A 15,000-nucleotide genomic window follows, 5' to 3' on the forward strand; every position below is an offset into this window, starting at 1 on the left:
AGTTAACAGACACTTACCTGCTAGTTAACAGACACTAACCTGCTAGTTAACAGACACTGACCTGCTAGTTAACCAGGTTGTCTTCTCTCTCAGTTTGTTGAAGGTTCCTTTGAGAAGTATCTGGAGCGTCTGGAGGACCCTAAGGTGAGCGGCTGTGACCTTTGACCCTTCGGTCCACAGTGTGTAGTAATGTGTAACAAGAAGTGTGTGTTTCCAGGAGACGGTGGGTCAGGTGGAGATCAAGGCTCTCTCTCAGCTGTGCAGGTGAGAAACACTCAGGTACACTCAGGTACACCTGCGGCAGTCTGCAGTCAGGTACCGTTAGGTTAGCGTTAGCGTTAGCGTTAGGTTAGCGTTAGGTTAATGTTAGGTTAATGTTAGGTTAGCGTTAGGTTAGGTTAGCGTTAGGTTAACGTTAGGTTAACGTTAGGGTTAGGTTGACGTTAGGTTAACGTTAGGTTAACGTTAGGGTTAGGTTAGCGTTAGGTTAACGTTAGGTTAACGTTAGGGTTAGCGTTAGGTTAACGTTAGGGTTAGCGTTAGGTTAACGTTAGGTTAACGTTAGGGTTAGCGTTAGGTTAACGTTAGGTTAACGTTAGGTTAGCGTTAGGTTAGGTTAGCGTTAGGTTAACGTTAGGTTAACGTTAGGTTAGCGTTAGGTTAACGTTAGGTTAGCGTTAGGTTAACGTTAGGTTAGCGTTAGGTTAACGTTAGCGTTAGGTTAGCGTTAGGGTTAACGTTAGCGTTAGGTTAGCGTTAGCGTTAGGTTAGCATTAGGTTAACGTTAGCGTTAGGTTAGCGTTAGGTTGGCGTTAGGTTAGCGTTAGGTTAGCGTTAGGGTTAACGTTAGCGTTAGGTTAGCGTTAGCGTTAGGTTAGCGTTAGGTTAACGTTAGCGTTAGGGTTAGCGTTAGCGTTAGGTTAGCGTTAGGGTTAACGTTAGCGTTAGCGTTAGGTTAGCATTAGGTGAACGTTAGGTTAACGTTAGCGTTAGGTTGGCGTTAGGTTAGCGTTAGGTTAGCGTTAGCGTTAGGTTAGCGTTAGCGTTAGGTTAGCGTTAGGTTAGCGTTAGGTTAACGTTAGGTTAGCGTTAGGTTAGCGTTAACGTTAGGGTTAGCGTTAGGTTAACGTTAGGTTAGCGTTAGGTTAGCGTTAGGTTAACGTTAGGGTTAGCGTTAGGTTAGCGTTAGGTTAACATTAGGTTAACGTTAGGTTAGCGTTAGGTTAACGTTAGGGTTAGCGTTAGGTTAACGTTAAGTTAACGTTAGGGTTAGCGTTAGGTTAACGTTAGGGTTAACGTTAGGTTAACGTTAGGTTAGCGTTAGGTTAGGTTAACGTTAGGTTAACGTTAGGTTAGCGTTAGGTTAACGTTAGGTTAGGTTAGCGTTAACGTTAGCGTTAGGTTAGCGTTAGGTTAGCGTTAGGGTTAACGTTAGGTTAGCGTTAGCGTTAGGTTAGCATTAGGTTAACGTTAGGTTAACGTTAGCGTTAGGTTAGCGTTAGGTTGGCGTTAGGTTAGCGTTAGGTTAGCGTTAGGGTTAGCGTTAGGTTAGCGTTAGGTTAACGTTAGCGTTAGGTTAGCGTTAGCGTTAGGTTAACGTTAGGTTAGGGTTAACGTTAGCGTTAGGTTAGCGTTAGGTTAGCATTAGGGTTAACGTTAGCGTTAGGTTAACGTTAGCGTTAGGTTAGCGTTGGGTTAGCGTTAGCGTTAGGTTAGCGTTTGCGTTAGTTTAGTGTTAGGTTAGCGTTAGCGTTAGGTTAGCGTTAGGTTAATGTTAGGTTAGCGTTAGGGTTAACGTTAGGTTAGCGTTAGGTTAGCGTTGGGTTAGCGTAAGGTTAGCGTTGGGTTAGCGTAAGGTTAGCGTTAGGTTAGCGTTGGGTTAGCGTTAGGTTAGCGTTGGGTTAGCGTTAGGTTAGCGTTGGGTTAGCGTTGGGTTAGCGTAAGGTTAGCGTTGGGTTAGCGTAAGGTTAGCGTTAGGTTAGCGTTGGGTTAGCGTTAGGTTAGCGTTGGGTTAGCGTTAGGTTAGCGTTAGCGTTGGGTTAGCGTTAGGTTAGCGTTAGCGTTGGGTTAGCGTTAGCGTTGGGTTAGCGTTAGGTTAGCGTAAGTTTAGCGTTGGGTTAACGTTAGGTTAGCGTTGGGTTAGCGTTAGGTTAGCGTTGGGTTAGCGTTAGGTTAGCATTAGCGTTGGGTTAGCGTTGGGTTAGCGTTGGGTTAGCGTTAGGGTTAGCGTTGGGTTAGCGTTGGGTTAGCGTTAGGGTTAGCGTTGGGTTAGCGTTAGGGTTAGCGTTGGGTTAGCGTTGGGTTAGCGTTGGGTTAGCGTTAGGGTAAGTCCCCAAGAAATGATTGTAAGTTTCTGTAATGTCCTCAAAAGTGGTGTGTGTGTGTGTAGGCGTTGTTTCTTGATCTATCGTTACCCGGGGAAACCAGCCACGGTGATCTCAGAGGACGACTTTGTTGACAAGGTGAGGAGGTTTGTGTTGTTGGTTGTTTAATATCTCACAGCTGACTGACTAGAGATCAGCTGACTGACCAGAGATCAGCTGACTGACCAGAGATCAGCTGACTGACTAGAGATCAGCTGACTGACCAGAGATCAGCTGACTGACCAGAGATCAGCTGACTGACTAGAGATCAGCTGACTGACTAGAGATCAGTTGACTGACTAGAGATCAGCTGACTGACCAGAGATCAGCTGACTGACCAGAGATCAGCTGACTGACTAGAGATCAGCTGACTGACTAGAGATCAGTTGACTGACTAGAGATCAGCTGACTGACCAGAGATCAGCTGACTGACCAGAGATCAGCTGACTGACTAGAGATCAGCTGACTGACTAGAGATCAGTTGACTGACTAGAGATCAGTTGACTGACTAGAGATCAGCTGACTGACTAGAGATCAGTTGACTGACTAGAGATCAGCTGACTGACCAGAGATCAGCTGATTGTATTTCACCGTGTGTTTTCCCGTTACCAGAGTGTATTTCACCGATCTTGAGTAACCGTGACCTGGGTGTTTGACTACGTCATGGCAGGTGTATTGCTCAGGACCAATGGAAGCTCAGTATGAGTATGAGGCAGCAACATGCGAACAGACGGGCGCTGCAGTGGTGACGTTAAACTCTGCAATATGATTGTTCAGGGACTGACCGTCAGCCTTCTCTGTTGCCTAGGTGACGCTGTGTTGCTCCATCAACGGTCACTATGACATTGTTTACCCGAGGAGTTACCCCGCCTCCGCTGCTCTCTGTCAGTGTGAGTACTGATCAGTCATTGGTTGAAATAACTTCAGTCTGGGATGTCATCTGATTCTCGTGTGTGTGTGTGTGTGTGTGTGTGTGTGTGTGTGTGTGTGTGTGTGTGTGTGTGTGTGTGTGTGTGTGTGTGTGTGTGTGTGTGTGTGTGTGTGTGTGTGTGTAGCTCTTTTCTATGAGCTGCTCTACACTCAGGTGTTTGGCTTTGAGGAGGCGGAGCTCTGTCAGGCCATGGAGGCCTTCAGGGTCGGAGGTCGTCGCTATAGAAACAGCCCATCAATGTGTAGCGATGTTGATTTTGGCTACGACACACCTGAGGACCGATGTCACAGGTACACAAACACACGCACACACACACCAGACAAAGTGTGAACTGATGATGCGGTCCAACAGAACCATCTAGCAGAGTTTCCTGGTAGAAGACTCTGATACGATGCTGTTAGTTGTTGCTCTCTTCGTGTTTATCGACTTATGTTTCAGACTTTTTTGGACATTTGTTTTGTACTTTTTTGGGTCATTCATTTTAACTTTTTTTCGGACATTTGACGAGTCAGTTCTGTGTTTGGTGAGTGTGTGAGCAGTAACGATGACATCATGTGGTTCTGTGGGTGCGTTTGTTTCGTCCTGCAGGGAGGAGCCTGAGGTGGGCGGAGCCGCTGAGGAGAAACTCCGATCTGTGACCGACGACCCGAAGGTGAGACGGACGCTGTGATCATGTGACTCATGAGTCATTATGTAGATAGAAACCATGAAACTGTCTTCTTCTTCTGTGATGCTGTAACGGCACCGACCGGCTGGTTGGAGACATTCTGCAGATGTTCAGTTAAAGGTTGAGAGTAACCCGGGGAACTGGTTCTGACCCGTCGTTGTTGTTGTTATTGGTCAGTCTCCTGCAGAAGCCCCGCCCCCCTCCAGGCTGTCTCTTCCTTATAAGGTCATGAAGTCTCTGGACGGAGACGTGTACAGAAACCTGGAGTTTGACGTCTGGCAGGACACGTGTAAAGGTACCACTTCTTCCAGATGTGTAATCTGATACTACTGATCAGAAATCAGATCATGGTTTAACTCAAGAGGTCTGTGTGACTGACAGAGATGCAGAAGACGGACTACATGGTGTTCGCAGGGAGGCAGTATTTCCTGGGAGACAAGTGTCAGGTAATACTACAACTACACATGGACAGTACTAGTTAGTACTAAACTACCTCCATCAGACCAGGTCACTGACAGTAATACTACAACTACACATAGACAGTACTAGTTAGTACTAAACTACCTCCATCAGACCAGGTCACTGACAGTAATACTACAACTACACATGGACAGTACTAGTTAGTACTAAACTACCTCCATCAGACCAGGTCACTGACAGTAATACTACAACTACACATGGACAGTACTAGTTAGTACTAAACTACCTCCATCAGACCAGGTCACTGACAGTAATACTACAACTACACATGGACAGTACTAGTTAGTACTAAACTACCTCCATCAGACCAGGTCACTGACAGTAATACTACAACTACACATGGACAGTACTAGTTAGTACTAAACTACCTCCATCAGACCAGGTCACTGACAGTAATACTACAACTACACATGGACAGTACTAGTTAGTACTAAACTACCTCCATCAGACCAGGTCACTGACAGTAATACTACAACTACACATAGACAGTACTAGTTAGTACTAAACTACCTCCATCAGACCAGGTCACTGACAGTAATACTACAACTACACGTAGACAGTACTAGTTAGTACTAAACTACCTCCATCAGACCAGGTCACTGACAGTAATACTACAACTACACGTAGACAGTACTAGTTAGTACTAAACTACCTCCATCAGACCAGGTCACTGACAGCAATACTACAACTACACATGGACAGTACTAGTTAGTACTAAACTACCTCCATCAGACCAGGTCACTGACAGTAATACTACAACTACACGTAGACAATACTAGTTAGTACTAAACTACCTCCATCAGACCAGGTCACTGACAGTAATACTACAACTACACGTAGACAGTACTAGTTAGTACTAAACTACCTCCATCAGACCAGGTCACTGACAGTAATACTACAACTACACATGAACAGTACTAGTTAGTACTAAACTACCTCCATCAGACCAGGTCACTGACAGTAATACTACAACTACACAGACAGTACTAGTTAGTACTAAACTACCTCCATCAGACCAGGTCACTGACAGTAATACTACAACTACACGTAGACAATACTAGTTAGTACTAAACTACCTCCATCAGACCAGGTCACTGACAGTAATACTACAACTACACATAGACAGTACTAGTTAGTACTAAACTACCTCCATCAGACCAGGTCACTGACAGTAATACTACAACTACACGTAGACAATACTAGTTAGTACTAAACTACCTCCATCAGACCAGGTCACTGACAGTAATACTACAACTACACATAGACAGTACTAGTTAGTACTAAACTACCTCCATCAGACCAGGTCACTGACAGTAATACTACAACTACACGTAGACAATACTAGTTAGTACTAAACTACCTCCATCAGACCAGGTCACTGACAGTAATACTACAACTACACATAGACAGTACTAGTTAGTACTAAACTACCTCCATCAGACCAGGTCACTGACAGTAATACTACAACTACACATAGACAGTACTAGTTAGTACTAAACTACCTCCATCAGACCAGGTCACTGACAGTAATACTACAACTACACATAGACAGTACTAGTTAGTACTAAACTACCTCCATCAGACCAGGTCACTGACAGTAATACTACAACTACACATAGACAGTACTAGTTAGTACTAAACTACCTCCATCAGACCAGGTCACTGACAGTAATACTACAACTACACGTAGACAGTACTAGTTAGTACTAAACTACCTCCATCAGACCAGGTCACTGACAGTAATACTACAACTACACGTAGACAATACTAGTTAGTACTAAACTACCTCCATCAGACCAGGTCACTGACAGTAATACTACAACTACACAGACAGTACTAGTTAGTACTAAACTACCTCCATCAGACCAGGTCACTGACAGTAATACTACAACTACACATAGACAGTACTAGTTAGTTAGTACTAAACTACCTCCATCAGACCAGGTCACTGACAGTAATACTACAACTACACGTAGACAATACTAGTTAGTACTAAACTACCTCCATCAGACCAGGTCACTGACAGTAATACTACAACTACACGTAGACAATACTAGTTAGTACTAAACTACCTCCATCAGACCAGGTCACTGACAGTAATACTACAACTACACATAGACAGTACTAGTTAGTTAGTACTAAACTACCTCCATCAGACCAGGTCACTGACAGTAATACTACAACTACACAGACAGTACTAGTTAGTACTAAACTACCTCCATCAGACCAGGTCACTGACAGTAATACTACAACTACACATAGACAGTACTAGTTAGTACTAAACTACCTCCATCAGACCAGGTCACTGACAGTAATACTACAACTACACATAGACAGTACTAGTTAGTACTAAACTACCTCCATCAGACCAGGTCACTGACAGTAATACTACAACTACACGTAGACAATACTAGTTAGTACTAAACTACCTCCATCAGACCAGGTCACTGACAGTAATACTACAACTACACAGACAGTACTAGTTAGTACTAAACTACCTCCATCAGACCAGGTCACTGACAGTAATACTACAACTACACATAGACAGTACTAGTTAGTACTAAACTACCTCCATCAGACCAGGTCACTGACAGTAATACTACAACTACACATAGACAGTACTAGTTAGTACTAAACTACCTCCATCAGACCAGGTCACTGACAGTAATACTACAACTACACATAGACAGTACTAGTTAGTACTAAACTACCTCCATCAGACCAGGTCACTGACAGTAATACTACAACTACACATAGACAGTACTAGTTAGTACTAAACTACCTCCATCAGACCAGGTCACTGACAGTAATACTACAACTACACGTAGACAATACTAGTTAGTACTAAACTACCTCCATCAGACCAGGTCACTGACAGTAATACTACAACTACACATAGACAGTACTAGTTAGTACTAAACTACCTCCATCAGACCAGGTCACTGACAGTAATACTACAACTACACATAGACAATACTAGTTAGTACTAAACTACCTCCATCAGACCAGGTCACTGACAGTAATACTACAACTACACGTAGACAATACTAGTTAGTACTAAACTACCTCCATCAGACCAGGTCACTGACAGTAATACTACAACTACACATAGACAATACTAGTTAGTACTAAACTACCTCCATCAGACCAGGTCACTGACAGTAATACTACAACTACACGTAGACAGTACTAGTTAGTACTAAACTACCTCCATCAGACCAGGTCACTGACAGTAATACTACAACTACACATGAACAGTACTAGTTAGTACTAAACTACCTCCATCAGACCAGGTCACTGACAGTAATACTACAACTACACAGACAGTACTAGTTAGTACTAAACTACCTCCATCAGACCAGGTCACTGACAGTAATACTACAACTACACGTAGACAATACTAGTTAGTACTAAACTACCTCCATCAGACCAGGTCACTGACAGTAATACTACAACTACACATAGACAGTACTAGTTAGTACTAAACTACCTCCATCAGACCAGGTCACTGACAGTAATACTACAACTACACGTAGACAATACTAGTTAGTACTAAACTACCTCCATCAGACCAGGTCACTGACAGTAATACTACAACTACACAGACAGTACTAGTTAGTACTAAACTACCTCCATCAGACCAGGTCACTGACAGTAATACTACAACTACACATAGACAGTACTAGTTAGTTAGTACTAAACTACCTCCATCAGACCAGGTCACTGACAGTAATACTACAACTACACGTAGACAATACTAGTTAGTACTAAACTACCTCCATCAGACCAGGTCACTGACAGTAATACTACAACTACACATAGACAGTACTAGTTAGTTAGTACTAAACTACCTCCATCAGACCAGGTCACTGACAGTAATGCTACAACTACACGTAGACAATACTAGTTAGTACTAAACTACCTCCATCAGACCAGGTCACTGACAGTAATACTACAACTACACAGACAGTACTAGTTAGTACTAAACTACCTCCATCAGACCAGGTCACTGACAGTAATACTACAACTACACATAGACAGTACTAGTTAGTACTAAACTACCTCCATCAGACCAGGTCACTGACAGTAATACTACAACTACACATAGACAGTACTAGTTAGTACTAAACTACCTCCATCAGACCAGGTCACTGACAGTAATACTACAACTACACATAGACAGTACTAGTTAGTACTAAACTACCTCCATCAGACCAGGTCACTGACAGTAATACTACAACTACACATAGACAGTACTAGTTAGTACTAAACTACCTCCATCAGACCAGGTCACTGACAGTAATACTACAACTACACGTAGACAGTACTAGTTAGTTAGTACTAAACTACCTCCATCAGACCAGGTCACTGACAGTAATACTACAACCACACATAGACAGTACTAGTTAGTTAGTACTAAACTACCTCCATCAGACCAGGTCACTGACAGTAATACTACAACTACACGTAGACAGTACTAGTTAGTACTAAACTACCTCCATCAGACCAGGTCACTGACAGTAATACTACAACTACACGTAGACAATACTAGTTAGTACTAAACTACCTCCATCAGACCAGGTCACTGACAGTAATACTACAACTACACAGACAGTACTAGTTAGTACTAAACTACCTCCATCAGACCAGGTCACTGACAGTAATACTACAACTACACATAGACAGTACTAGTTAGTTAGTACTAAACTACCTCCATCAGACCAGGTCACTGACAGTAATACTACAACTACACGTAGACAGTACTAGCTAGTTAGTACTAAACTACCTCCATCAGACCAGGTCACTGACAGTAATACTACAACTACACGTAGACAATACTAGTTAGTACTAAACTACCTCCATCAGACCAGGTCACTGACAGTAATACTACAACTACACGTAGACAGTACTAGTTAGTACTAAACTACCTCCATCAGACCAGGTCACTGACAGTAATACTACAACTACACGTAGACAATACTAGTTAGTACTAAACTACCTCCATCAGACCAGGTCACTGACAGTAATACTACAACTACACGTAGACAATACTAGTTAGTACTAAACTACCTCCATCAGACCAGGTCACTGACAGTAATACTACAACTACACGTAGACAATACTAGTTAGTACTAAACTACCTCCATCAGACCAGGTCACTGACAGTAATACTACAACTACACGTAGACAATACTAGTTAGTACTAAACTACCTCCATCAGACCAGGTCACTGACAGTAATACTACAACTACACGTAGACAATACTAGTTAGTACTAAACTACCTCCATCAGACCAGGTCACTGACAGTAATACTACAACTACACGTAGACAATACTAGTTAGTACTAAACTACCTCCATCAGACCAGGTCACTGACAGTAATACTACAACTACACGTAGACAGTACTAGTTAGTACTAAACTACCTCCATCAGACCAGGTCACTGACAGTAATACTACAACTACACGTAGACAATACTAGTTAGTACTAAACTACCTCCATCAGACCAGGTCACTGACAGTAATACTACAACTACACAGACAGTACTAGTTAGTACTAAACTACCTCCATCAGACCAGGTCACTGACAGTAATACTACAACTACACATAGACAGTACTAGTTAGTTAGTACTAAACTACCTCCATCAGACCAGGTCACTGACAGTAATGCTACAACTACACGTAGACAATACTAGTTAGTACTAAACTACCTCCATCAGACCAGGTCACTGACAGTAATACTACAACTACACAGACAGTACTAGTTAGTACTAAACTACCTCCATCAGACCAGGTCACTGACAGTAATACTACAACTACACATAGACAGTACTAGTTAGTACTAAACTACCTCCATCAGACCAGGTCACTGACAGTAATACTACAACTACACATAGACAGTACTAGTTAGTACTAAACTACCTCCATCAGACCAGGTCACTGACAGTAATACTACAACTACACATAGACAGTACTAGTTAGTACTAAACTACCTCCATCAGACCAGGTCACTGACAGTAATACTACAACTACACGTAGACAGTACTAGTTAGTACTAAACTACCTCCATCAGACCAGGTCACTGACAGTAATACTACAACTACACGTAGACAATACTAGTTAGTACTAAACTACCTCCATCAGACCAGGTCACTGACAGTAATACTACAACTACACATAGACAGTACTAGTTAGTACTAAACTACCTCCATCAGACCAGGTCACTGACAGTAATACTACAACTACACAGACAGTACTAGTTAGTACTAAACTACCTCCATCAGACCAGGTCACTGACAGTAATACTACAACTACACGTAGACAATACTAGTTAGTACTAAACTACCTACATCAGACCAGGTCACTGACAGTAATACTACAACTACACAGACAGTACTAGTTAGTACTAAACTACCTCCATCAGACCAGGTCACTGACAGTAATACTACAACTACACATAGACAGTACTAGTTAGTTAGTACTAAACTACCTCCATCAGACCAGGTCACTGACAGTAATACTACAACTACACAGACAGTACTAGTTAGTTAGTACTAAACTACCTCCATCAGACCAGGTCACTGACAGTAATACTACAACTACACGTAGACAATACTAGTTAGTACTAAACTACCTCCATCAGACCAGGTCACTGACAGTAATACTACAACTACACATAGACAGTACTAGTTAGTACTAAACTACCTCCATCAGACCAGGTCACTGACAGTAATACTACAACTACACGTAGACAGTACTAGTTAGTACTAAACTACCTCCATCAGACCAGGTCACTGACAGTAATACTACAACTACACGTAGACAATACTAGTTAGTACTAAACTACCTCCATCAGACCAGGTCACTGACAGTAATACTACAACTACACAGACAGTACTAGTTAGTACTAAACTACCTCCATCAGACCAGGTCACTGACAGTAATACTACAACTACACATAGACAGTACTAGTTAGTTAGTACTAAACTACCTCCATCAGACCAGGTCACTGACAGTAATACTACAACTACACATAGACAGTACTAGTTAGTACTAAACTACCTCCATCAGACCAGGTCACTGACAGTAATACTACAACTACACATGGACAGTACTAGTTAGTTAGTACTAAACTACCTCCATCAGACCAGGTCACTGACAGTAATACTACAACTACACATAGACAATACTAGTTAGTACTAAACTACCTCCATCAGACCAGGTCACTGACAGTAATACTACAACTACACAGACAGTACTAGTTAGTTAGTACTAAACTACCTCCATCAGACCAGGTCACTGACAGTAATACTACAACTACACATGGACAGTACTAGTTAGTTAGTACTAAACTACCTCCATCAGACCAGGTCACTGACAGTAATACTACAACTACACGTAGACAGTACTAGTTAGTACTAAACTACCTCCATCAGACCAGGTCACTGACAGTAATACTACAACTACACGTAGACAATACTAGTTAGTACTAAACTACCTCCATCAGACCAGGTCACTGACAGTAATACTACAACTACACAGACAGTACTAGTTAGTACTAAACTACCTCCATCAGACCAGGTCACTGACAGTAATACTACAACTACACGTAGACAATACTAGTTAGTACTAAACTACCTCCATCAGACCAGGTCACTGACAGTAATACTACAACTACACATAGACAGTACTAGTTAGTACTAAACTACCTCCATCAGACCAGGTCACTGACAGTAATACTACAACTACACGTAGACAATACTAGTTAGTACTAAACTACCTCCATCAGACCAGGTCACTGACAGTAATACTACAACTACACGTAGACAATACTAGTTAGTACTAAACTACCTCCATCAGACCAGGTCACTGACAGTAATACTACAACTACACGTAGACAGTACTAGTTAGTACTAAACTACCTCCATCAGACCAGGTCACTGACAGTAATACTACAACTACACATAGACAGTACTAGTTAGTTAGTACTAAACTACCTCCATCAGACCAGGTCACTGACAGTAATACTACAACTACACGTAGACAGTACTAGTTAGTTAGTACTAAACTACCTCCATCAGACCAGGTCACTGACAGTAATACTACAACTACACAGACAGTACTAGTTAGTACTAAACTACCTCCATCAGACCAGGTCACTGACAGTAATACTACAACTACACATGGACAGTACTAGTTAGTACTAAACTACCTCCATCAGACCAGGTCACTGACAGTAATACTACAACTACACAGACAGTACTAGTTAGTACTAAACTACCTCCATCAGACCAGGTCACTGACAGTAATACTACAACTACACGTAGACAGTACTAGTTAGTTAGTACTAAACTACCTCCATCAGACCAGGTCACTGACAGTAATACTACAACTACACAGACAGTACTAGTTAGTACTAAACTACCTCCATCAGACCAGGTCACTGACAGTAATACTACAACTACACATGGACAGTACTAGTTAGTACTAAACTACCTCCATCAGACCAGGTCACTGACAGTAATACTACAACTACACGTAGACAGTACTAGTTAGTACTAAACTACCTCCATCAGACCAGGTCACTGACAGTAATACTACAACTACACAGACAGTACTAGTTAGTACTAAACTACCTCCATCAGACCAGGTCACTGACAGTAATACTACAACTACACATAGACAGTACTAGTTAGTTAGTACTAAACTACCTCCATCAGACCAGGTCACTGACAGTAATACTACAACTACACGTAGACAATACTAGTTAGTACTAAACTACCTCCATCAGACCAGGTCACTGACAGTAATACTACAACTACACAGACAGTACTAGTTAGTACTAAACTACCTCCATCAGACCAGGTCACTGACAGTAATACTACAACTACACATAGACAGTACTAGTTAGTACTAAACTACCTCCATCAGACCAGGTCACTGACAGTAATACTACAACTACACAGACAGTACTAGTTAGTTAGTACTAAACTACCTCCATCAGACCAGGTCACTGACAGTAATACTACAACTACACGTAGACGGTACTAGTTAGTACTAAACTACCTCCATCAGACCAGGTCACTGACAGTAATACTACAACTACACAGACAGTACTAGTTAGTTAGTACTAAACTACCTCCATCAGACCAGGTCACTGACAGTAATACTACAACTACACGTAGACAATACTAGTTAGTACTAAACTACCTCCATCAGACCAGGTCACTGACAGTAATACTACAACTACACATAGACAGTACTAGTTAGTTAGTACTAAACTACCTCCATCAGACCAGGTCACTGACAGTAATACTACAACTACACGTAGACAATACTAGTTAGTACTAAACTACCTCCATCAGACCAGGTCACTGACAGTAATACTACAACTACACATAGACAGTACTAGTTAGTACTAAACTACCTCCATCAGACCAGGTCACTGACAGTAATACTACAACTACACGTAGACAATACTAGTTAGTACTAAACTACCTCCATCAGACCAGGTCACTGACAGTAATACTACAACTACACGTAGACAATACTAGTTAGTACTAAACTACCTCCATCAGACCAGGTCACTGACAGTAATACTACAACTACACGTAGACAGTACTAGTTAGTACTAAACTACCTCCATCAGACCAGGTCACTGACAGTAATACTACAACTACACATAGACAGTACTAGTTAGTTAGTACTAAACTACCTCCATCAGACCAGGTCACTGACAGTAATACTACAACTACACGTAGACAGTACTAGTTAGTTAGTACTAAACTACCTCCATCAGACCAGGTCACTGACAGTAATACTACAACTACACAGACAGTACTAGTTAGTACTAAACTACCTCCATCAGACCAGGTCACTGACAGTAATACTACAACTACACATGGACAGTACTAGTTAGTACTAAACTACCTCCATCAGACCAGGTCACTGACAGTAATACTACAACTACACAGACAGTACTAGTTAGTACTAAACTACCTCCATCAGACCAGGTCACTGACAGTAATACTACAACTACACGTAGACAGTACTAGTTAGTTAGTACTAAACTACCTCCATCAGACCAGGTCACTGACAGTAATACTACAACTACACAGACAGTACTAGTTAGTACTAAACTACCTCCATCAGACCAGGTCACTGACAGTAATACTACAACTACACATGGACAGTACTAGTTAGTACTAAACTACCTCCATCAGACCAGGTCACTGACAGTAATACTACAACTACACGTAGACAGTACTAGTTAGTACTAAACTACCTCCATCAGACCAGGTCACTGACAGTAATACTACAACTACACAGACAGTACTAGTTAGTACTAAACTACCTCCATCAGACCAGGTCACTGACAGTAATACTACAACTACACATAGACAGTACTAGTTAGTTAGTACTAAACTACCTCCATCAGACCAGGTCACTGACAGTAATACTACAACTACACGTAGACAATACTAGTTAGTACTAAACTACCTCCATCAGACCAGGTCACTGACAGTAATACTACAACTACACAGACAGTACTAGTTAGT

The 15,000-nt window shown here is 41.9% G+C and overlaps 1 protein-coding gene across 3 annotated transcripts in view; it reads left to right on the forward strand.

Annotated features, from left to right (window-relative positions):
• Positions 1-15,000, forward strand: part of alg13 (ALG13 UDP-N-acetylglucosaminyltransferase subunit) — a 34,399-nt gene that overhangs the window by 2,204 nt on the left and 17,195 nt on the right. For all 3 annotated transcript variants that reach the window (XM_074630952.1, XM_074630951.1, XM_074630953.1), the window contains exons 3-10: positions 94-144; positions 218-264; positions 2,390-2,462; positions 3,172-3,253; positions 3,419-3,584; positions 3,883-3,946; positions 4,139-4,256; positions 4,343-4,407. In XM_074630952.1, the coding sequence (XP_074487053.1) occupies positions 94-144; positions 218-264; positions 2,390-2,462; positions 3,172-3,253; positions 3,419-3,584; positions 3,883-3,946; positions 4,139-4,256; positions 4,343-4,407 (666 nt within the window). The remainder of the gene's footprint in view (positions 1-93; positions 145-217; positions 265-2,389; positions 2,463-3,171; positions 3,254-3,418; positions 3,585-3,882; positions 3,947-4,138; positions 4,257-4,342; positions 4,408-15,000) is intronic.

The sequence above is a fragment of the Sebastes fasciatus genome, chromosome 3 (assembly GCF_043250625.1).
Source record: "Sebastes fasciatus isolate fSebFas1 chromosome 3, fSebFas1.pri, whole genome shotgun sequence".
Classification (NCBI taxonomy): Eukaryota; Metazoa; Chordata; class Actinopteri; order Perciformes; family Sebastidae; genus Sebastes; species Sebastes fasciatus.